The 24,630-nt window shown below is 41.8% G+C and overlaps 1 protein-coding gene across 1 annotated transcript in view; it reads right to left on the reverse strand.

Moving 5' to 3' along the window:
* The window catches only part of pcsk2 (proprotein convertase subtilisin/kexin type 2), a 59,334-nt gene extending 34,910 nt beyond the window's left edge, over window positions 1–24,424 (reverse strand). Inside the window, exons 1-5 of the mRNA XM_080449391.1 lie at window positions 24,001–24,424; window positions 17,115–17,219; window positions 14,927–15,040; window positions 11,774–11,882; window positions 11,069–11,106 (exon numbers count right to left, since the gene is read on the reverse strand). Of these exons, the coding sequence (XP_080305517.1) occupies window positions 11,069–11,106; window positions 11,774–11,882; window positions 14,927–15,040; window positions 17,115–17,219; window positions 24,001–24,207 (573 nt within the window). The 5' untranslated portion in view covers window positions 24,208–24,424. The remainder of the gene's footprint in view (window positions 1–11,068; window positions 11,107–11,773; window positions 11,883–14,926; window positions 15,041–17,114; window positions 17,220–24,000) is intronic.
* Between the last annotated feature and the right edge of the window lie 206 nt (window positions 24,425–24,630).

Genomic DNA, 24,630 nt, shown 5'->3' on the forward strand with positions numbered 1-24,630 from the left:
TTCACTCCTTGGTTAACTTATTACTTTAAAATCCTGTATCTCGGCTTTTTAAAATTTAAAATTTAAACACTGGCACTGGGGGAAGTAAAATAAAAAAAACCCTCTGGCAGGGAATGTGTTAAGGTTGGGTCTATAATGAGTTATAACCACATGTATAATGCATTACAATGCACTTATAAGGCATTATAACACTTGTTATAAATGTTTTTATTTGTGCATAACAACTTACCGATTAATGAGTTTTATGAAGTAATAATATAATGTGTCTGTGCTGGTCATAATGAATTATAAACTCAGTGGAATAGATCTATAAGCTCGAGCTTGCAGATCTGCTACGCTTGATGCCTATGTGTAACACTGTAGTTGTAGCATGATCAAGTAGGGCGTTAATTAAAAAAAACACAAAAAGTTTAAATATGGAGATAAGAGGTTTCTGCCCGACAGCATGTGATATGCAGATCAAATCCAAATGGGCAGCCTATTTCAACACACACACACACACACACACACACACACACACACACACACACACACACACACACACACACACACACACACACACACACACACACACACACACACACACACACACACACACACACACACACACACACACACACTGCATGTGTACACCATGGTTAATTGTGGTATAATGTGTGATGACAGAAGGGACTCCGGGCTGACAAAACAGTCCCAGGCGCTCGCAGTCATTTCATTGCGAGGCCAAAAGTAATAGAGGAGCACAATGAATCTGAACTCAGCTACCGGCGGAGAGAGCAGGAGAAAAACACATGCAGGAGAGAGCTGCACATCTGACCCAGAGAGACATCCATTTCAGCCACTGATTGAGAGAAAGCACTGCAAAGCAACACTCCAGATTAAACAAAAGTCTCAAGGTGCACGGCTCAACAATATCATACAACAGCCAGCACACAATAAATGTCCTTTTCAGATGGTTTTATTTACTGCTCAACGGACGCGTTTCAGCCTTACAGGTCTTCCTGAGCGTTGTCACAACACTGAGGAAGACCTGTAAGGCTGAAACGCAACCGTTGCTCTGTCCGGAGAGGTAAATAAAACTGTGAAAAGGACTTTTACTGTGTGCTGGTAGTTTTCTCAGTTTCGAGCCAATGTGATTATCACACACACTGCAGAACACAAGCAAACACTAACGCACAATGAAACGCGCAGGCGCACACGCACACGCACACACACACACACACACACACACACACACACACACACACACACACACACACACACACACACACACACACACACACACACACACACAGAGATTTGAAAAAACAGCACCAATTAGGCCTGTCACAATTATTACATAATCACAATTATTTGCCAATTATCATCGCAACTATTTAGCAAAATCGTCATAATCGTGTATAGCCAGGTCAGTGGTCAATATTACATACCAGGATACCAGCAGGTAAACAACGAACCTAGCATCTATTTAAATAACATGCCATCTAAATTACATTCTTAACATTTTGGTCAAGAACACAAACATACATTAAGTGGGTCAATTGCTACAACAGCATCAATCGAGGCAGCATCAAGCTGCTAGATGCTGCATTTGGCCTCCAAATCATGAATTTGACACCCCTGCTCTAAAGTCTCATCCTAAATGTATATTAACATTGGCTAATGGGAGGACCACGACCACGTCACTATGACTCAGACATGACATTCTCGCATCTCTCTCTTGTCAGTCAGTCAGTCACTCACTCACTCACTCTCTCATTCCACGTGGTGTGATATTTATTTAACTCTGTGTACCTAATGGCAGGTGCGGTGGACACGTGTATAATGGCGAGACCATTACTGCAGCTGAGGAGCTGAAAGTGTCAGATCAGACAGACGCGGACGGCCCGGGGGACAGACGTCGTGTCTCCAGGCTAAAGGCCTGACGGACGGTGTGCCACCGGCTGCCATTTAGCAGAGATGACTCAGTCAGGGACAAAGACAGAAGCCAGTGGTGGACAGAGTGGTCAGACATTTCCAGTGGTTTAAAGTATCCAAGCACATTTACTCAAGTACAGTGCTTGAGTACAATTTTGAGGAACTTTACTGGAGTATTTCCAATTTTCAAAACTTACTTCTACTCTACTACATCTCAGATGCAAATATTGTACATTTACTCCACCACAATTATATGAAAACTTTAGTTACTTTACTTTGCAGATATAAATGATTATATTATAAAACATACATTAACCACTTTAGCCCTATTTTATACATAGGCTATTTGAAAATATCCGATCTACAAGCTCACAACGTGTCGCATCGCAACGCGTTGTGAGCTTGTAGATCTACTAATTTCAAACATTTTAGTACTTTTACTTTTGGTACTTTATGTTGTTTATGTTGATGCCAATACTTTTTTACTTTTAAAGTAAAGGTTTTGGACCTGCGAGGTTTCTCACCCAACGGTGACGATAATATATTGTCAAACTGAGGCCACACAGGTAATATCTTATAGTCAAGGAATTGGTGGAATCTGAAGTGGATACCCAGGTAATATACGCAGTTCCTGCCGTAGGACCTTTTTCTTATCATTAAACAAGGTGAAGGGAGCTGAGCCTCTCTGGCAGATCCATTTATCATGTCCGCAGTGTTTCTGCACCTCATCTCTGCTCCCCACCAACCATCACACACTGACCTGCCAGTCTTCTCTCTGCTCAGTGACACCAGTCAAAATAATAGATGAATCCCGTTCAATGTGAGAATCCTGGCCCAACCAAACTACTCCTCAGTGAAAGCAAATAGCAATGGGCCTCATTCACCAAGCTCCAAGCGTTTGCCCGAATTACGATACATGAATTTAAATAGTGAAAATAGCAGATCTACAAGCTCACAGCGCGTCACATTTAATCTATTTGAATTATTTTGTTATTTAAGGAATGTAAAAAAACGACATGAGCAAGATTAAGTCTGTTATTGGTTCAAAACTGTTACGGTGAGTGATGACCACAGGCATAACATCAGAGGGAGATCAACTGACCTCGTTCCTCCGAAATTTGGCTCAAACATGGAGGAAAATACATTCTACTATGCTGCCACCATAATGTGGAATGAACTACAAACACCCACTATTGATCTCGTCTCCCTACCCAAACTCAAAACTAAACTAAAAGAATGGCTGACAAGAGAACATAGTTTAACTCCTTGAACACCTTGAAAGTAGCATCCTCTGCCCCCCTTCCCCCACCCCTCCTTCCTCTGTAAATATACCCGTTGATGCTATGGAGTTTTATACCAATATGTATTGTATTGTATGTGTTATACTAAGTATTACTGATTAATTGAGTACAATGGCAACAAGCCCCAAGGTCTTTTTATGCTATCGTTTTAGCATTACCTTTGACTTTATTACCTGCACTGTTAACAAATCCTTATATTAATTGTATCGGTTAGATACACACAAAGCACAAACTCACGTCTGCTCGGAGTGACTTGTATGTGACAGAAACCTTGCGTAGCTGTTATTATTCTTCATGCCAAATCAATAACAATAGTACCAAGACTCTAATAAAAGGTTTATGTACCCAACATTTGTCAAAACGTCTTAAAGGAAAGAAAATCACGGTATGTCTGTTCAACAATTGATTTCTTTTCGAAGTACAGTATACTGCTTGACATGAGGAAAAGCCGAACCCATTTGTATGTGTCTTTCAGTTGTCGCATCAGAGAAAGATATCATCATCAATCCATGCTGGCTGCTGCTGCTTACATAATGTGTGTGCTTACTGCATCATTTTTGGGTCTGTCTCTCAGACGCACACGCACACGCACACGCGTACGCACACACACACACACACACACACACACACACACACACACACACACACACACACACACACACACACACACACACACACACACACACACACACACACACACACACACACACACACACACACACACACACACACAGGCATGATGTGTGACCTGCACACAGTTTGAGATGAGCTTTGTGGTATCATGTTGTCATGGTAACTTCCCATGGAGTACAGAGGGGGGGGGGTATTTTGTTGCAATCGGGCAGAAACCTCGTACCTCCATATTTCAACTTTTCGTGATTAAATGCCGTACTTCGTCATACTGTCACACAAAATAGCCGCGCTGACAACGTGTCACAACGTAAGCTCGGCTACTTTTGATTTGTTTTTTAATATCATTTTGAATATTTCAATATTTGAACACAAAATATCTTCTCTTCCGGGGGTCCCTGGCACAAACATTTTCAGATTTGGCCCCGGGCCAAATATATATAAATTTGAGGGTCCTTGGCACAAAACAATGTTTTTATACATTTTGAAAACTTGTGAAATGAGACATTCTGCACCGAAGTCTGACAATACTGCCACTAGAGGGCGCTATCCCCCTGGTTCACAGCGTTATATTTTGGATAGGGGAATCTTAGATCGCGTCATATAAGAACCGTGTTCCAGAAATAAACAAATCAGCCGGGCGATTTCACTCATATGGGCATGCAGCATCAACTGATGGTAAAAAAGTGTAATTTGTTTAGTTTTTTCCAAACACAGACGTTATCAAATGTAACTCAATATCATACACGACACAGAGTCACATACCTGACAAAATCGCCGGGGTGGTTTGTTTATTTGTGGAACACAGTTGTTATATCACGCAATCTAAGATTCCCCCATGGGAAAAATAACGCTGTGACCCAGGGGTAATGGGAGTGACGTCAGGACTTCAATACTCTATAGCAGACGTACAAGCTCACAGCGTGTGCCGGATGCGACGCGTTGCGAGCTTGCAGGTCTGCTATTCTCTTGCGTTTCTCATCGCACTACGGAGTGTGAATTGGACTAAACACAGGAGGATCCATAATGGCGGACAGCAGCTTTGCAGGGAAACACTAATCAATAAAATAACCTTCACCTGCTGCCTCTTCTGTTGGTAGAATAAAAACACAGTTGTGTTCTGCTAGAGAGAATATTGTGTGTGTGTGTGTGTGTGTGTGTGTGTGTGTGTGTGTGTGTGTGTGTGTGTGTGTGTGTGTGTGTGTGTGTGTGTGTGTGGGGGGGGTGGGTGTGTGTGTGTGTGTGTGTGTGTGTGTGTGTGTGTGTGTGTGTGTGTGTGTGTGTGTGTGTGTGTGTGTGTGTGTGTGTGTATGTGTGTGTTTGTGTGTGCGCTCTTTTGTGTGCACCTTGATATCTACAGTATAATCTCACGTACGTACCTGCTATCGAAGTGTTACCACATTGCACCTTATGTTTAACCTCATATACATACTGCTGGTTTGAGTCTATATATTACGTAGATATCTTCGCTCCTTGACATGTTGTTCTTTACTATTAGATTGTTCTCCCTGCTGACAGCAGTGTTGCAAGGAAATACTAATCAATAAATGAACTCTAACCTGCCTCTATACTGTTGGTAGAATAACTGTGAGAGGAATCACTCACTCACACACACACACACACACACACACACACACACACACACACACACACACACACACACACACACACATATGGAAATGCATAAACACACACGCAACAACAAGTGTGCACGTGCGCGCGCAAACACACATACAGTATAATTGATTAACTCGCACTGCATCTAAACGATTTGTCCAAGCATTACGTGACCTATACTGTGGTACTTCATTTATTTATTTTGTATGTGCTTTTATTCAGCTGATAGCGGGAGACCTTTGTGAGGACTGCTAAAGATCAACACGCGCACACGCACACACACAAGTGTGATATCGTTGCTTTCATAAAACCTTGTATCTCCATATACTTTTTTTTCATAAATGAACTTCATTATACTACAGTGACACACAAAAGCAGAAAAATAGCTGATCTACAATACGACGCATTCTGAGCTTGTAGATGATCTATTTTTTTAAACATTTTTTTAAGTTAAAGTGAAAGTGCTTATATGTGTCTGTGGGTTCTATAAATATTGAACCAATGAAACGTACAAACAAGAGCTTTTGACTAAATAATAACACATACAAATTTCAGATCCATTAGAGCACTGGTTCTCAACCTGTGGGTCGGGACCCCATGGGGGAGGGGGGTCACCACATGATTTTGGGGTGGTGTAAAGTAACTTAAGTACATTTACTCAAGTACTGTACTTGAGTACAATTTTGAAGTACTTTTACTTTACTAAGGTATTTCCAATTTGCAATACTTTTATGTCTACTCCACTACATCTCAGAGGCAAATATTGTACCTTTACTCCACTACAAATTATTTAAAAACTAGTTACTAGTTACTTTGTAGATTTAGATTATTATTACAAAACATACATTAAGCACTTCAGCCCTATATATATTTCAGCCATTTGAAAATAGCCGATCTACAAGCTCACAATGCATTGTGAGCTTGTAGATCTGCTATTTTCAAAAGATTTTTATACATTTGAAAACTTGTGAAATGGGACATTCTGCATAATGAGTACTTTTACTTAGTACTTTAAGTATTTTGATACCAATACTTTTGCACTTCAAGTCAATTTTGAATTCCGGAGTTTCACCTGAAACAGAGTATTTCTACATTGCAGTATTGATACTTTTACTTTAGTAAGAAATCTGAGTACTTTTTCCATCACTGAGAACCACTGCATTAGAAAACAAGTCATATTTTTTCTCCATTTTGGACATGCTTTCCACCCAACACTGAGGATAATACAGAGCGTGTTTGTCGCTCTGCGCACAGTGTGATCCATCAACCCACTGAGACGTGATCCTGCTCTTCAGCCTGGATGGATGAGGCTCGCGGTCAGTGTTGCCAGATTTTGGTAGAGAAATAAGCAACCAGGTCTATGAAGACGAGCCCAAAAAGAAGCGACTATAATAGGCCACACGAGCACTCTAAACCTGAATTATATTGGCTATTTGAAAATACAGTAGCATATCCACAAGCTCACAACGCGTTGCACCGCGGAATGTTTTTGGAACATTTTATCAACACAAATCTTGTATGGAGGTCACAATATCTTTTCAGATGGGGGTCTGTAGACAAATTGTATACATATTTGGGGGGTTTCCTTGACATGAAAATATTTGGGAAGCACTGGTTCAAACAACATTTGGAAGGAAGCCCAAGCAGACATGGCAACACTGCTCGCTGTTATTTTGGGGCTAAGACTCATTTCTGTTCAGAGGCAAGAAAACAACCACCAGGCAATTATGGAACACACACACAAACACATGCACGCACGCACGCGCTTAAGGTTGTCCATCGTGTTCGATGGTGACAATCCATCTCTGTTACTTGTGAGTCAAACAAAATTCTATACATTTTTAAACGTGTGTGTGTGTGTGTGTGTGTGTGTGTGTGTGTGTGTGTGTGCGTGTGTGTGTGTGTGTGTGTGTGTGTGTGTGTGTGTGTGTGTGTGTGTGTGTGTGTGTGTGTGTGTGTGTGTGTGTGTGTGTGTGTGTGTGTGTGTGTGTGTGTGTGTGTGTGAGAGAGATACTATTTTGCACCTGTATGTCTAGTATCTATGTACATACTTGCTGATAATGTGGTTCTACCGAAGTGTTACCACTTTGCACCTTATGTCTAACCTCATGTACATACTGTACCTCATGGTTTACGTCTATATTATGTAGATATATTCTCTCCTTGACATGTTTTTTTTACCGTTAGATTTCTCCCCCGCCCTTCTTTTTCTTTTCTCTTTCTGAAAACAACACAAACAATGGAGCTTGCACAAAATTGAATTTCATCCACTTCTTTACACCTGTAAACCTGTACTGCGACAATAAAGTTGATTCTGACAGTATATTGCATTGAGTATTTCTGAAAGGAAAATGTTGTGGTTATAGACAAATTGAGAAAAGTAGGTCCCGCACTCCAGCTACATGGAAAATAACCACTTTATTTGCAAAAATGTTTCGACCCTCTGGGGTCTGGACGATTGGGTATTAGTGTTTTTTTTTTTGTAAACACTTGAGTATAAACACACCACAGTCGTAGCATGACCTCGTTATCTATTCATATTAAACACTGCAGCGCACATCAACAAGCCTTGAATGCGGCAGCTGTAGCATAATACATTATGCAGTGCAACTGACGTCAGTAAGTGAACCCAGCGAACGAAGCCAGCCGTCTTATTACAGACAGACAGAGCCCACGAGGTGAAACAGAATCCAGATAAACGTTTATTTTCTTCTTCCTGGAAAAGTTTTCAACTGCCTTTGTTCACAGTTGTTGCCTATACGCTAGTATTTTCAGAGTTGTCTCTTTAGCCAACGTTTTCAGTGCAAAGCATTTTGTTTAATTTAAAAGCCACGGCATCAAAACCAAAGTGAAACTGCTGGAGCTTAATATGTAGCATATATGGCCTTCCCGCCTTAAAGGTAGGGTAAGTCCACTGCCGTGCACCCGACTTTGTCGAGCGTCCATAAACGAACACAATTGGTCCGTGTTCGGGGGAGTTGAGCCGGGCGGGGAGGGGGACATTTGTCACTGCACGTACTGTACTTCTACGGGGTGGGGGCGGCACCTCTGGGCGGGAGGAGTAGGACGGAGGCTCTACGTCCTCCCGGTGGGGGCTCCTCACTGGCAGGTGAGTCAGTAGGATACAACAGCAGTGTAAAAATTGAAGAAAGTCCATAAATAAAGAATATATTAAAAAATATATATAAAAAACGTTTAATAAGTAGTGAAAATAGCTGATCTACAAGCTCACAACATGTCGCATCACAATGCGTTGTGTGATTGTAGATCAGCTATTTTCACTAGTTTTGGTCCAGGGGAGACATAAAATTGCTCTTTTGGGTTTCGAGCTAAAAAGTTCAGGAACCCCTGATCTAGCAGATGCACAAGCTAGAGCTATCATGTGAGCTAAGATTTTGTATTTGCTTAACGTACACACTAATTAAGAAACACATCAACATTCCAGAAATTCTTCCGTGTTTTCTTGTTTTCGGTTTTAGCAATCCTCCCTGTCCTTTATGCGGTGCCAACTACCTGGCGAGTGTAACTAAGTACAGCATTAGTTTTTCTTAATTTTTTATCCTTCTCCACTCTGCTACACGTCCAATAGAAATAACGTAGCCTAATTATGTAACACCTTAAATATTTTATTTATTTTAGAAACTGTAATTTTTTCTCAAGGGGGACAACACCCGTCACAAGTTGATGATGTCATTTGTCCATCTGTGGTGCAGGACTATGGGATGTATGGAAACAATCTGCAATTTGTTTAAATTTAAAATCTTGTTTTGATGCTCATATTAACCTTAGGAGGTATTAAGTTGGGACATCATCAACTTGCGACAGGCATTGTCCCCCTTGAGTAAAAGATTTTAAAATTTAAAAGAATATATATATATATATTTAAGGTGTTTTTAATTGTTAATTTTAGTAATTATAATGTATTATAATATTTAGCCACAGATCCTTTTAAATACTTTTAAAGACTATTTACTTTATACACCACCGCCAATTCACATTTATGCGGCGACATAAGCTACCTGGCATTATCTGTGGTGGTGACAGATGGGTGGGCCATGGCGACTGTCACGGTGCAGCGCGCATTAACATTAAACAGCTTGGATGTGCCGTCTGCCTCTTGTCCCTCTTGCACGCGTCCTCCGGGAATACGGAGAGACTCGGCAGCCATGAAGGGAACTTGGAAGGAATACGGAGAGACTCGGCAGCCATGAGGGGAACTTGGAAGGAATTCGGGAGACTCGGGCACTCGCCAGCCAATGATTGGAACTCGGAAGGAACACACCTTGTGCCATTGCTACCGGCCCACCTCATGAAAACCAGTGATTGAAGAGGTACTACATTTTTTTACTTGTAGAAATAGTCTGTTACAAGTACAAGTTTGGCATTCAAAATTTACTCGAGTAAAAGTACAAAAGTATTGGCGTCAAAATGTACTTAAAGTACCAATGCAGAAGGTCCCGTGTTTTAAAATGTATAAAATGTCTAAAATTCCTTTGAAAATAGCAGATCTACAAGCTCACAACGTGTCGCTTAGATCGGCTATTTTCAAATTACCAAAGCATATAGGTCTGAAGTGGTTTTGCAATAATAATCAAAATCTACAAAGTAACAAGTAACTAAAGTTTTAAAAGAATTGTAGCGGAGCAAAAAGTACAATGTTTGCCTCTGAGATGTAGTGGAGTAGAAGTAAAAGTATAACAAATTGGAAATACTCAAGTAAAGTAAAACGATTACCTCAAACTTTTACTTAAATACAGTACTTGAGTAAATGTACTTTGTTACTTTCCACCACCGATGAAAACCCACAGGGAAGCCACGCTACCCTTCCCCACTTCCGTTATAGATGTCACTGTAATGAGTGAACCACTTAAAACTTCAATCCTAGCTCCCTAGCTATTCTGGGGAGAACACTCAAAATAGCTCACACACTCACAGTCACAACACGTCGCAGGGGGAAGACCAAGTACAGAGCCGACCCCAATCAACCAAGTATAGTTAACAAAGTATAAAGGGTTCAAGTATCGTTGCTGTCGGGCAGAAACCTCTTATCTCCATATTTTAACTTTTTGCGTTTTTTTCTTAAATTAACGCCCGACTTGATCATCCTATAGTGTCACACAAAAGTAGAAGATCTACAAGCTCGAAATACGGTGCGAAGCGGCGGACCCAGGAGCCGAGCTGCGACCGATTGCCGTTTCCATAGCAACGAGGTAGTCCCTCAGGGATATGGACTAAACTGGACTAGGGTTGCAACTGTTAATCAAACTAATTGATTTAATCAATTATAAAACATAATTGATAGTCAATAATTTAATGTAGAAAAAACAATCGATTAATCGATCCCTAGTTTGGGCGAAAGGTGAAAAGAAAAAAAAATTATAGTGAAAATAGCCAATCTACAAGCTTACAATGCGTTGCATCGTGACATTGCAGATCAGCTATTTTCACTATGTTTGCGAATTTTTCCGATGGCCTAGTGGTTAACCTCTTTCACTTGAAAAGAAATACTCAAAGATAGCAAAGATAGCAGATCTACAAGCTCACAACTCGTCATGACGTGACCAAATACAATAAAACATATATTTGTAAAATCTGGTACTTACATAATTCGATGCAAGGTCCGGATGCAGGTAGTCAATGCCTGAAAATTGGATTGTGGCGCAAATCAGTACCAACATAACGTGATTTGGCTTTAAAGATGTTCATGCTTACATGCATTCATGGTCATCAGTGCATGGCTTACTTACTCTAAGCTAAACCAAGTATTTCAAAACAAACATTCATCACCTTCATTAGTATGATTATATCATGATTATGTTTAGAATATGATATTGAATGCATATAATGAATACACAGATGTATATTTAGATGACTGCTGCAGTGCAGTATGAAAAGCACTACAGCAGTATTGCACAATATCCCTTACGGGTCCATTTTTTACATTCTCTGAGTTAACCCATTAAGACCGGAAAAGCATCTGTGTCATTCAGTGTAACCACTGTAACCATTATTTTATACTTTGGCTATAAAAAAATGGCAGATATACAAGCTCATAGCGCGTCACTTCGTGTGCCCCCCCCCCCCCCCCCCCCCCGATTCTACGAGACTCAGAATACGTCTTTTAAAGCGATCGGTGGATGGATCGCTGTGAAAATTTATATTCTATGATTTGTCTAAGGTTAGTGAAAACGCTCGGAATCGCTGGCAAGGTCGGCTATAGACGAGTTTGTATTATGACAGTGAATGAGTTAATGGGTTTTAAACACTCGGCACCATTCGGACAGAGCAGGACGGCACACCCAACCCACCGTCGTCCATGATAGCGATGGTCACTCCCTTGCCGGTGTAGCCCAGGTTCCAGGCCTCCGCCACGTTGAGGTCCAGCCCCGGAGTCCCGTCCGCCTGGCCCGTGTTGACCTAATTATCCACAAAAACATGGAGGACAGTTACAAGGAGCAGCATGGAAGGTTGGCTAACACTGTCCACTATGGTTAGATATTAAAGTTATACCTTATTGTCACACTGTCTCAAAGGACAAGCAGAGGCAGAGCAGGTTTAAAACAAAACAATATAAATGTATTAGTGTGTGTGTGTGTGTGTGTGTGTGTGTGTGTGTGTGTGTGTGTGTGTGTGTGTGTGTGTGTGTGGGTGTGTGTGTGTGTGTGTGTGTGTGTGTATGTGTGTGTGTGTGTGTGTGTGTGTATCATTTCCCTCTATACCAGCAGTAATCATCGTATATTTTCATATTTTGGTTGCCCAAAAACGTCCCATCTACTAAAACAAACAGCGAGAGGGCAGTGTGTTTCTGCAGGTAAACACCACCACACTACTCTAGTGGCTGATAACTACTGGTGTAGAGGGAAATTATGGGTAAAACATTTATATTGTTTTGTTACGTGGTTACATACTATGCCTTTAAGAATAATTAAATTGTTGCCAATATATTTTATTGGCGACCAAAAAGCCCTAGGGGAGCAGCCAGGCAAGAATCAAATATCCAGGACAGGTCAAAGGTCAAAGGGGCTTGAGGGAATGAGCTGATGAGGTGGACAGGAATGTCGAGAGAGAGAGAGAGAGGGGGGGAGGGAGAGAGAGAGGGGGGGAGGGGGGGAGACGTCATCACTGACACACACACGTCTACCCAAAACCGGATGCTCTGTCAATGTACACTACTTGAACATCATTAATTCATGTTAACAACTGCATTAGCTCGCACCAATTAATTTGGCTTCTTGCATAAGTGTTACCGGAAGGTATGCGCGTATGTGTGTGTGTGTGTGTGTGTGTGTGTATGTGTGTGTGTGTAAGGGTGGGAGGACTGACGTGGGGAAAAAGTAAATGTCAACACTGGCTCTCTGCAGCACGGCTGTCTATGCTGCGTTTAATCTGACACGGCAGATAATTGGCGTCTCGCTCGGCCCGCCGCAAAAAGTCACGCTCGCTCGCCCGCCGGGGTAAATAGGAGGGGCGGAGGCTAGCTGACATCAATGTAGCGACGAGGCGGCTATGTGGTGCAGCGTCGCTCGGGAGCTAATTAGAGATATAATAGCATTGGTCCAGCTAGCAGTGCTCGAATACATGCGGACTCAAGACTGATAGTCCAGGGGCCAAGCCAGATTTTGGTACCACCTAAGGTGGCCGAACATTTTTGGTATTTTTGTATTCCTACATGTCTCTAGTTTATATTTTAGTATGATACATCTTCCAATTCAGTAGCTTAACACATTAACCGCCAAGAACGTAGTCCTACGGTCCGTTAAATCCAACTGTTAAGCGCCGAGACCGTAGCCCTACGGGCTGCGGTCTTTTCGCGCATGCGCGGTCCGGGTGCACTTTCGGATTTTTTTTGATCCACTTCCGTTTCCGGTTTGATGACCGGAAACGGAATTATTTGGGATCCGGTTTTGACGATCACGTCCGCCCTCGTTCTACAGACGAAACTGAAACTCAATTCTCTTCCTGTAGTTTTTTCTCCTCGCATTTCACTGTTTAACGTAATCCGCTCTAACTACAACATGGATACCCCGTTTGACACGCGATCTTCACTGGGAGATACAGGGAGATCTCGCGGATGTAAACAGACCGGCTCAATCTCAATCTTAAGGATTTTAACAAGATCTATGGCAAAAAAACAACAAAAACACCTTGGCACTGGTGAGTACATTATGAGATTAACCTCTGGCGGTCGATGTGTTAATGACAGTAATCACTCTAAACCGGCTAATGTATCCGGTAGGAGACACAAAGTAGAATCTTTGTGTCTCCTACCGGAAATACACCCGGGCATCAAATTATTGCGACAAAAACCAAAATATATCCATGTATTCAAGGCTTCATGGGGTGTGCAATTGATAGAAAATAAATCATTTTTTGGGTGAACTCCTCCTTTAAGTTTCCCAGGGGGACTCTCATTCAGCTATGACCACCCTAGACCGAAGGAGGGTCAACTTTTACAAGCTTATGGAAAGCAGTCTTTTTGCAAACACCAAAAATCTGAGAAGTTATCAATTGCACACCCCATGAAGCCTTGAATACATGGATATATTTTGGTTTTTGTCGCAATAATTTGATGCCCGGGTGTATTTCCGGTAGGAGACACAAAGATTCTACTTTGTGTCTCCTACCGGATACATTAGCCGGTAGGTAGTGATACTGTAACTGCCATTAAGCTACTGAATTGGAAGATGTATCATACCAAAATATAAACTAGAGACGTAGATGTAGGAATACAAAAATACAAAAACTTTACGGCCACCTCAGGTGGTACCAATTTGTGAAAATATCAGTGTTGGCCCCTGGACTATGAGAGGAAAAGTACATCTACACCATTGGTTTTCAAATGTTTTCATGTCAAGGACCCCCCTACCCAAATGAATGTAGTTAGGCTATGTATTTGGCCTCAGAACCCCATCTGAAAATATTATGTGCCAGGGACCCCCCCCATACAAGATTAGTGTTCAAAATGTTTCACAAATATTCCAAATCTTTTGGAATATTTAGCAAGATCTTTTTGCAAAATAGCAGATCTACAAGCTCACAATGCGTCGCAAAAATGTGAACTTTTAGATGGACAATTTTCAAACAGCCGATGTGCATAGGGTTAAAGTGGTCAAACTGATTCTTATCTATATTAACAAATGTTGCTGGGGACCCCGTGGAACCCCCTCAAGGACCCCACTTTGAGAACCACTGATACTGTAACTACACAGTAAAGCCATGAATCTTAATTTAACTCTGAGATGGTACAATTGTATGAACCAGCACGTCTTCAACATAGAAATAAATGTCAGACTGGCGCTACGCCAACTCAAAAGGTGCTCTCTGTGGACAGATTCCCCTTATGTACCCCTATACCCAAGACGGTTGTGAGCTTGTAGATCGGCTACAAACCGTGAACCAAATGGATAAAATGAGGGATTTGGACTGTGTAAATGCTAAATGTCAGACCGCGGATTACTCACCAGATACCATTGCTTGGTGAACAGCGGGTCTGTCATGTTGACTTCAATATGGTCGAGGTTCCTGTAGCCTCGTTTCTCACGGCTGAAGCCCTCCTGCTCTATTACATTTTTCACCTGACGGAGGAAAATCATATAGAGGGGAAAAAAGCAAAAACATTAATGGATGGATATATGCACTATGTGATGAAAATACATGTTTTTTGTGGTGCGTTTTTCAGAGTGATTTGGACTTTGTCGCTGTGCACAGAAAATCCAGCTCGCACACTTGCACGTACGTATGCACTTGCACGCACACGCACAAATGTAGCCTTTTGCCGATTACATTGTGGACAAAACGTCTCCCCAGTTGCATTTTCTTGTCATTATCTGAATTATCAAATAAGGAGGAAGGACTAAAAGCAAAGGACGACATCTATGATTTGGAGAGAATGAGTTCAATCACAACTGCATTAAATGCCCATTGAGTGGATAGAAAATAGGGTAGATTATACACACTGTAGAGGTTTAAATTGTCCAGTGGAAACGCTTAAGACAGAATCCACTCAAGACTATTGTAAAAATGTAACATTCAGAAACACCCTGTCAGTAACACCCTTTGAAATGTAGTGGAGTGAATGTCATATAATCCAAAAATATAAATACAGAAAAGCAAAGTACAGATACTCAAAACATTTACTTACAGTAAGTACAGTACTCAAGTAAATGTACTTAGTTACTGTCCACTCTACTGTCTAGCTACATTTAATGAGCATATAGAGCTTTGTATTTCCTCCCAGCCTTTGCCCTCACATGGCTGTGGAGCAGGTGTTTCTCCAGGGACACGCATCGACCCACCGTGTCAATCCACCCACTCACATCAAACAGATGCAACGCTCCATCCCCACCTCTCTCTGCCCACTGCCTATACACCACCACCATGCCTCACAGCTCCCATTCAAATACATGAATTGCCTTCCTCTTCTCTTCCAGATCAGTGGTGGACAATATACTATAATATAATTTATATAAGTGAATACTTACATAAGTACAAATTACTTCTAAAGCACAAATTACAAAGTGCATTTTCTTGTTAATAACAATGCATTGCTGTATTGAAATTTAGAACAAGTAAAAAATACAGTAAGAACACAGAAGGTTTCAGATAAAAAGATAGTGAAAACAGCACATCTACAAGGTTTGGCTATTTTCACTATAAACAGGGCTTAAGTGGTTGTTACGACCTGGCTCGTAGGCCATAACAAAAAGGAGGAAGACACACTGCTTAGTTTAAAAGTGTATATAATTATATATTTATTTACAACATACATTAACTCACACATGACTCATAGTGGCGCAGAGTGTTTTAGTCTGTAGAATCAGTAGTGTAAGTGAGTGGATGTGAGGTAAATGTAGTGTGGGGTGTTGAATAATGCAAACCAAGTACAACCAAGTAAACTACATAAGCCCAAATGCTGCTGCTCTCATGGAAGTAGGGAAAACCTCAAATGTACCACATACCACACCCAGCCATTTATAGTGCACACTGGGAACACCGGCCAGGTGCTCCCAATGCACCTGATTGGCAGCCCAAATTACTCAGCAGGACATAGACAAAGACAGACAGTGGAATTCACACACAGGCCCTAGTAAGCCAAACTACAGGGGCTGTGACAGTGGTTCATTCATAATATATTGTAGTCAAGTTTGGGTCCCAAGAGTCCCTTCCTAGAAATTTACTGTCCACCACTGCAAGCCACCCACTCACATCAAACAGATGCCACGCTCCACACTGCCTCTCTATGTCCACTGCCTACTCACAACACGACCACCATGCCTCACAGCTCCAAGCTTCCATTCAGCTACATTCAAAGAGACTCAACTGCCTTTCTCTCTTTCTCTCCTTCTCATCCTGATGTCTCTCTTTCATGTACTGTGTGTCTCTGTCTCCTCCAGGGTCCACGGAGGACGCTGCTGCAGCCCTCTGACGAGCATTCTTTCATTTTACAGCCTTTTTTTTTTTCAATCACAATGGTGTCACCAGTGGTGGGAAAAAAAAGTAAAAAAGTAAAAGTATCAATACTGCAATGTAGGAATGTTTACCAAACACTGTGTGTGTGTGTGTGTGTGTGCGTGCGTGTGTGTGTGCGTGCATGCGTGCATGCGTGCGTGCGTGGATCCGTGCAGACGGTGCACAACATTATATGCCCACCCTGTGGTCTTTCTGGAGCCGCTGTCTGTGGCGGATACTTCGCTTGCTCCTCCCGTTTGCGTTATCTTGAGGATAGAAGTGATAGAGCCCCTCTTCAAAGGGAAGCTACGGAGAAAGAGAGAGAGGAAGAAGAGGAGGAGGATGAGGAAATACAATGTAAAAAATCACCATAGTTTCAATGTACAGATATTTTTTTATAGTAGGCTATACGATGCTGTCGGGCAGAAACCTCTTAACTCCATATTCTAACTTTTTGTGTTCAATAAATGAATGCCCTACTTCAAGGGTGGTTGGGACCCCTAGGGGGGTCGCCATATGATTTTGGGTGGTCCCCAGATGATTAGCTTAATGTGCAACATTGTTTTCTCACTCGACAGTAAACAAATCAACATACAGTATAAGTGTATACACGGTATCTGCACCCGTTATAAGTTACAATTGAAGGACTTTTAACACTTTTTTGCGTTGCGAGGCGTTGTGAGCTTGTAGATCGGCTATTTTCACATGCCTCCTCAACTCTTAAGGTCCTTACACACCGGCGAATGTGGCGAATATACGCAAAATTCGGACTCGTTCCGAATAATTAAAAGACGCTTTTTCGCTTCGCTTTTCCGCTTTTTCGCGCCATGTACGCTTGCATTGACTTTATAAGGTTTTTTAAAAAAGCGTATTATTCGCACGAAAAAATCGCCCCGGTGTGTAAGGACCTTTACAATTCCAAGTGCTTGTCAGGGTGGGGCCCCAGTTCAAATATGATTATTTGGGGGGTCACAGCCTGAAAAGTATGGGAACCCTTGACCTACTTGATCATACTCTACAGCATCGCACAAAAGCATCAAAAGTAGCAGAGCTTGTAGATCTGCTACTTTTTCATTTGAATCCTGAAAAGTAACAGTTTTGGACATATGAGGTTTCCACCCGACAGAGACGATATTCAGACTGACGCTAGGTTCTTGGTTTACCTGTGATCCTATAGTTTACTGAGGCACTACACTGTCTCTCTGCATTCTATGTATGTGTTGTTTACCTGGCTTTATGTTGTACAAGTTGCACTGGATAAATGTTTGCTATAATGCCTAAATGGGCTCTATGCACAGCAGCCATATTGAAAATAAATCGGGCCTCTTCCTTACTTCCTTCACAGGTGATACCAATGATACCAATGAAGGCTCTGTTCCATTCTGGTCAAACAGAGTCAGGGTGCTGATGTTGTGCATGTTGGCTCACTAGTGGAAACACTCTGCTACACCAGTGGGTCTCAAAGTGTGTTCCAGGGACCCACATGGTTCCTTGAGGGGGTTCCAAATGGACCCTTGTTACGGGTGTGTAACTCTGAGAGTGTACAAATGGAACCAAATGGACCTGCAAGGGTCCATTTGGTTCCTTTTGTACACTCTCAGAGTTATGGGGGTCCTTGAAATTAAAGAGTTTTAGAACCACTGTGCTACTCTAAATTTAACAGAGCCTTCATTAGTATCATTGGTAACACCTATGAAGGAAGTAAGGAACAATATTGCTGCTGTGCATAGAGGCTATTCTGAATGTGAAAAACAGAATAGCAGATAAGAAAAATGTGAAAAAGAGAGAGAGAGAGAGAGATAAAAGAAAGCCTTGAAACTAGCCTTGAAAATAGCCTACGAGCTTGAGAGCTTGTAGATCTGCTATTTTCCTACGAAAGTTTTCTTCTTCCTGAATACTGAGGCTGGGGTTAATGTGGTTAGTTTTTGTACATTTGTTTGAGAACCATTCATCTATTTTAAGGCAGTGGAGTGAAGAGCAGGAATCAAAACATAATGAATGAGCAGCAGCAGGGAAGGGAAATGAGTCGCATTATCTGCAGCCCTGCCTGAGGGAGCCGATCAAAGATTAAAGACTCCACTATGATTTAGTAACAAACAAGTTGTTGCCAAGTCCGCTTAATAAGCGACTTTGGACTTGTTTTTCTTATTTTCTGTATAGTCACTTGTAAATATATATAGACACTATACTAGTGTCTTTTTTGTTTTCCGTTATTGTGGGGAAAGCTTTCGCTGGTAAATCGACAAGCTCAGAACATGTCACGTTTCTATTTTCTGCCAAAGCTTTCCCCACACATTACGGATGCTGGGGTTTAAGTGGTTAACTCATTTTGCTGGGGAGCCCCTGTGTGTGTGAGCATACATGCAGCCTATAGGGCATGTTTTAAAACCGCAAAAAAAGGGTATTTATTATAGTATATAATATGATTAAATATTTAAATATCTTTTTACACAGAATCAAATGTTTTATGGTCCATGATTCACTTAGGAGCCTGGATGGCTTGGTTCCAGGCTTGACATCAGTTATATAAATATCTCTATGGGGGAAATGAATGGGGTTTCTATCTGTGGCACCACAAAATGGCCGCCACTGCTATGCCCTATAGTCGTTTCTTTTGGGCTTGTTTTCGTAGACCTGACGGGCCTGTTTTTCTAGTAAAATCTGCCAACACTGATAACCGCCAGGCTAACAGGTGACTCCTCGTTATAAAACACCACTCCAGCTGTGTCCGACTCCGAGATTATTATGCATAAATTGTGAATATAGTTTTTTTTTATAGAAAGGTGACGGGTAGTGACTGCATTTTACATGGACCCTAATATTCCACTTATATTCAGAGTGACAGCTCAATATGAATAGAAATTCTCCATGCAAACACGGCAATTGGAAGAGAATATCGTCTCTGTCGAGGTGGAAACCTGACCAATTTTCACTTTTCAGGATTCAAATGAAAAAATATCAAAGTTGCAGATCTACAAGCTCAAAACGCATTGCAAACTTTTGATGCTTAGGTGTGACGCTGTAGTATGATCAAGTAGGGCGTTAATTTACGATAAAACACAAAAAGTTAAAATATGAAGAAGTTGCTTCATTGCTCTTACTCTACCTCTGTCCTTCTCTTCTCACAGAATACAACAAAAAACTATGGAGAAAAGGAATTTCACCAACTAGCTTTACACCTGTAAACCTGTGATGTGACAAAAATAAAACCTTCTTGGTCTACCCCAGTGTGTGTGTGTGTGTGTGTGTGTGTGTGTGTGTGTGTGTGTGTGTGTGTGTGTGTGTGTGTGTTGTGTGTGTGTGTGTGTGTGTGTGCTGTGTGTGTGTGTGTGTGTGTGTGTGTGTGTGTGTTGTGTCGTGTCGTGTGTCATAGCGCACGTTTGTGGTACCAGCGTTGTGCCCCGGTCTAGTTAATTAAGCGCCGATAGGAAATAATTCAAACTGCACAGACATTGTTTAATGATGCGTGCCCCCCATCAAGGCAAATATAGCAGCCGATTACATAACCTAGGAGGCAGGCGGGGAGAGACGGCGGAGGGCGGGAGCGACACAGTGTGTGGAGAAAAAAACAACCGGCTGATCAACAACACAACCTCCCAAACATTATCCCATTCAATCCGGGGAACGCATCTGTGTCATTTTAGATTTCTTTGCCTATTTAAAAATAGCAGATATACAAGCCCATAGCGCTATGAGCATGTAGATCTGTTATTTTAGATTCTTTTTTGCAAATCTTTGAATATACACATTTCCACATTTTTTACTCAAATCTTTGCTCCTGGGGGTCCCTGGAACAATATATTTTCAGATGGGGGGGGGGGGGGGGGTCGGCGGCCAAATACATATAATTGTGGTGGTCCTTTACAGGAAAAGGTTTGAGAACCGCTGATATAGAAACATACGTTTTTCAGAAACTGTTAGGATTTAGAAGACATTTGTAGAATCCCCAGAAGCAAAGCTTTGAGATGCAAATGTTGGCTTTAAAAAAACCTATATTCATGATTTTTGCACAAATTTCCAAGATTTTTCAAAAAATAGCAGATCTACAAGTTTGTCTGCTATTTTGAATAGCCAAAGAAATCTTAAGTGACACAGATGCGGGTTAATTCTCACACACACGCACGCACGCACGCACGCACAGCACGCATCGCACGCACGCACGCACACGCACACGCACACGCACACACACACACACACACACACACACACTGTAATGAGTTGTAAAGTGGAGCAGGGTTGACTGTGTAGAAGGTAGAAAACCGCATTCATCACCGTACCCGCATCCCACCATGTCCGATGCTACGCCTCACTGGTTAGCACTCTGTTTTTTTTGTTTTTTTTTACATAATGACAAAGCGCACACTGTCGGGGGGGGGGGGGGGGGATTATTTCTGTGGTTCTACCGTAGAGGGCTCGTTACCATTCTTACCGCGTGGTGATACAGTAGGTCCCCTGCGTTTGCCAAGCAGTTTTATATTGCCTTTCATTGAGTAATACGCTGTGTCCTCAGGAAAAAAGTGCCCCCGTGTTACATCATTTCAATTCGGGCTACTAGATGAAATTGACTGCTGTCAAACGATATTTTAAAGGTTTGTCTTGGTGTGTGTGTGCGTGTGATACAGTTTTTATTATTTAGTGATAATAAATGTGGATGACAACACACCAGGTCTTGCGATGCCTTATCCGGAGGGACACCTTCATGCTTCGTTGACCGGGGCCCCCTGGGGTCTATACTCCCCCCCCCCCCCCTCAACCCCGGCCTAAACCAAACCTCTCTTGAAAAAAAAGATTTCCAGCCCACAATGCATTGCACCATGCTACCTCCAGCCAAATGTTCGGCTAGGATAACATGCCCGGAACAGAGACACTGCTAGGGATCATGTTCAATCAAAGCAAAAACAAACAGACTGAGGAATAGCTTTTATCCCAGAGCTGTTATTGCTCTAATGTATGTTTTTTATATAGAGTATATTTTGTCGTCTTTTAATGCTCTGAGTTGGATTGCAAGCTCAATTGCGTTGTCTACAATAACAACAAAGAGATTCTGATTCTGATATGTGATTACTGATTATTAACAGAGGACTTTGAGATTCCCTTCGTCATTGTGTCCATCAAATAAGGCCTACACCAAAAATGCGGATTTCTAATGTGCTTTTAACAAAACAAAACAATGAATGTGTCTATGTAAATAAGACTCCAGGGGGCCAGAACCCCTGGAGTCTGCCAGCTGACCAGGGGGGGCCTTGTTTGTTCTCATGCAGCAGCCGTCAGATGTGTGGGCCACGAACGCTTTCGATCTTTTCATGGGCCCCTGAGCTGGAGAAGGTTACTTGAGAACCAATTATTTAAATAAAGAAAAAGAAAGTAAAAGTCTTGATGAGGAGGAAACCTTTTTTCAAACAACTGCCCAGTGTTTTCCCCATCACAATTCGGTCTATATGATACATGTGTCAATAAATACAGTCGACCAAGCAATTTATGATGATGATGACCGTTGCACAATAGCCTTGTTTTGGTAGTAGCCTACAGTCAACATTAAACCATTCAATCCGGTAACACATCTGTGTCATTTTCGATTTTAGTCATTTTATACTTTGGCTATTCAAAAATAGCATACATACAAGCTCATAGAGCTACAAGCTTGTAGATCTGCAATTTTTTGGAAAATCTTGAACAATTTGTGCAAATCTTTGAATATATATATTTTTTTAACAACATTTGTTGGGGGGGTCCCTGGACCAACATATTTGGATGGCGGTCGGTGGCCAAAAACATATAATTGTGGGGGTCCTTTACATGAAAAGGTTTTGTTCCAGGGACCCCCAGAAGCAAAGTTTTGAGTTAAAATGTTGTTTAAAAAAAGATATGTATTCAAAGATTTGAACAAAATGTTCAAGATAATAAAAAAAAAATCAGATTTACAAGTTCATGGCGCGGCACTCTGAGCTTGTATATCTGCTATTTTTGTATAGCCAAAGTATAAAATAATGGTTATAGCAAAAAATCTAAAATGACACAGATGCGTTCCCGGATTGAATGGGTTAATAGAAAATCTTTTAAAAATATGGCCTATAAAAAATGTTTTACAAAATGTATGCCTCCATCATTAAACATACTATTACCAAGCCTTGACTATTGCTGACATGCATGTAATCACAATTGTATTTGTGGCTCCATGGCTGCAGCAGTGGTTCTCAAATTGGGGTATCCCTATTTATACAGGCTTATCGAAAAATTTGAGATCTGCTATTGGGGGGGATTAAATATTTAAAAAAAAAATGTAATAATTTCGAAATTTTGTAACATAAATCTTCTATTCCAAGGGAGTCCCTGACAAAAAGATATTTTCAGGTGAGGCTGCGGCCAAAATACAGTACATATCAACACAGGGGTCCTTGACATGACAATGTTTAACCCATTAAAACCAGGAAAGCATCTGTGTCATATAAGATTTTTTTGCGTTGGCTATTCAAAAACAGCAGATCTACAAGCGCCAGCTTGAACATTTGCTATTTTTGAAAAATGTTGAAGAATCCTGAAAGTAAGTGTGAGAACTACTGATTTAGAATTGTAGAATCGAGACAGTATAGGCTACCCTACATTTCGCTATGCTACTCGTTGTGAGCTTGTAGATCTGCTATTTTTGGGGGATAAGAAAAAAACAAACACAACAAAAATTAAATGTTTGAATCATTTCGAAATTTAAATCTTCTATTCTTCTATTTGTCCATGACAAAAGATATTTTCAGGTGAGGGGTCTAGTAGATCTACCTAGATAGAGGCTAAAATGTTTAAGAACCACTGGGGGGCTATAGATAGAGACAGTATAGGCTAACATGTTTAAGAACCACTGGGGAGGCTATAGATAGAGACAGTATAGGCTAACATGTTTAAGAACCACTGGGGGGGGGGCTATAGATAGAGACAGTATAGGCTAAAATGTTTAAGAACCACTGGGTAGGGTTATATATAGAGACAGTATACAAGCTAAAATGTTTAAGAACCACTAGGGGGGGGGGGGGGGGCAATAGATAGATACACAATACAGTACAGGCTAAAATGTTTCTATATAGAGACAGTAGCCTACCTTTCGGACACTCTGGAACCCATGTTCTCTGGCCAGTTGGCCGACGGCTGCCTCCTCCTGGCTGTCTCCTCCGTGCAGCCGGACCAGCAGGTGATTGGTGAGGACGATGCCCTCCGGAGCGGCATAGGACGAGCGGCTCAGCGCGGACAGCAGAGACAGAAACACCGTTACCGTCCCGTAGCGGGGATGAGGAGATCCGCCAAGCATCCTGCCCTTCTTGTTTGTGTCGGAGGAGAGCAGCGAGGAGGAGCGCACAGGCAGGCTGCAAGGAGGAGGAGGAGGGGTTGAACTGTGCGTGGTGAGGGAGGGGAGGAGATGCTCGCTCCGCGGTAGAAGCAGGGCTCGAATCAAAGCTTTATTTGCGGACACATCATCTCTTGGTCGACCGGTTGATGGTGAGAGTGGAAGTTAGGTTAGGTTAGGGTTCTTCTATCCTCGAGGCTTTAGCTTCTGATGCGGAGGTTAGAGAGAAGAGATAATGATGATGATGAAGATGATCTCTCTCTCTCTCTCTCTCTCTCTCTCTCTCTCTCTCTCTCTCTCTCTCTGTGTGTATCTAGTCTATTCTCTCTCTCTCTCTCTCTCTCTCTCTCTCTCTCTCTCTCTCTCTCTCTCTCTCTCTCTCTCTCT

The sequence above is a fragment of the Gymnoscopelus braueri genome, assembly GCF_963280865.1.
Source record: "Gymnoscopelus braueri genome assembly, chromosome: 14".
Taxonomy (NCBI): domain Eukaryota; kingdom Metazoa; phylum Chordata; class Actinopteri; order Myctophiformes; family Myctophidae; genus Gymnoscopelus; species Gymnoscopelus braueri.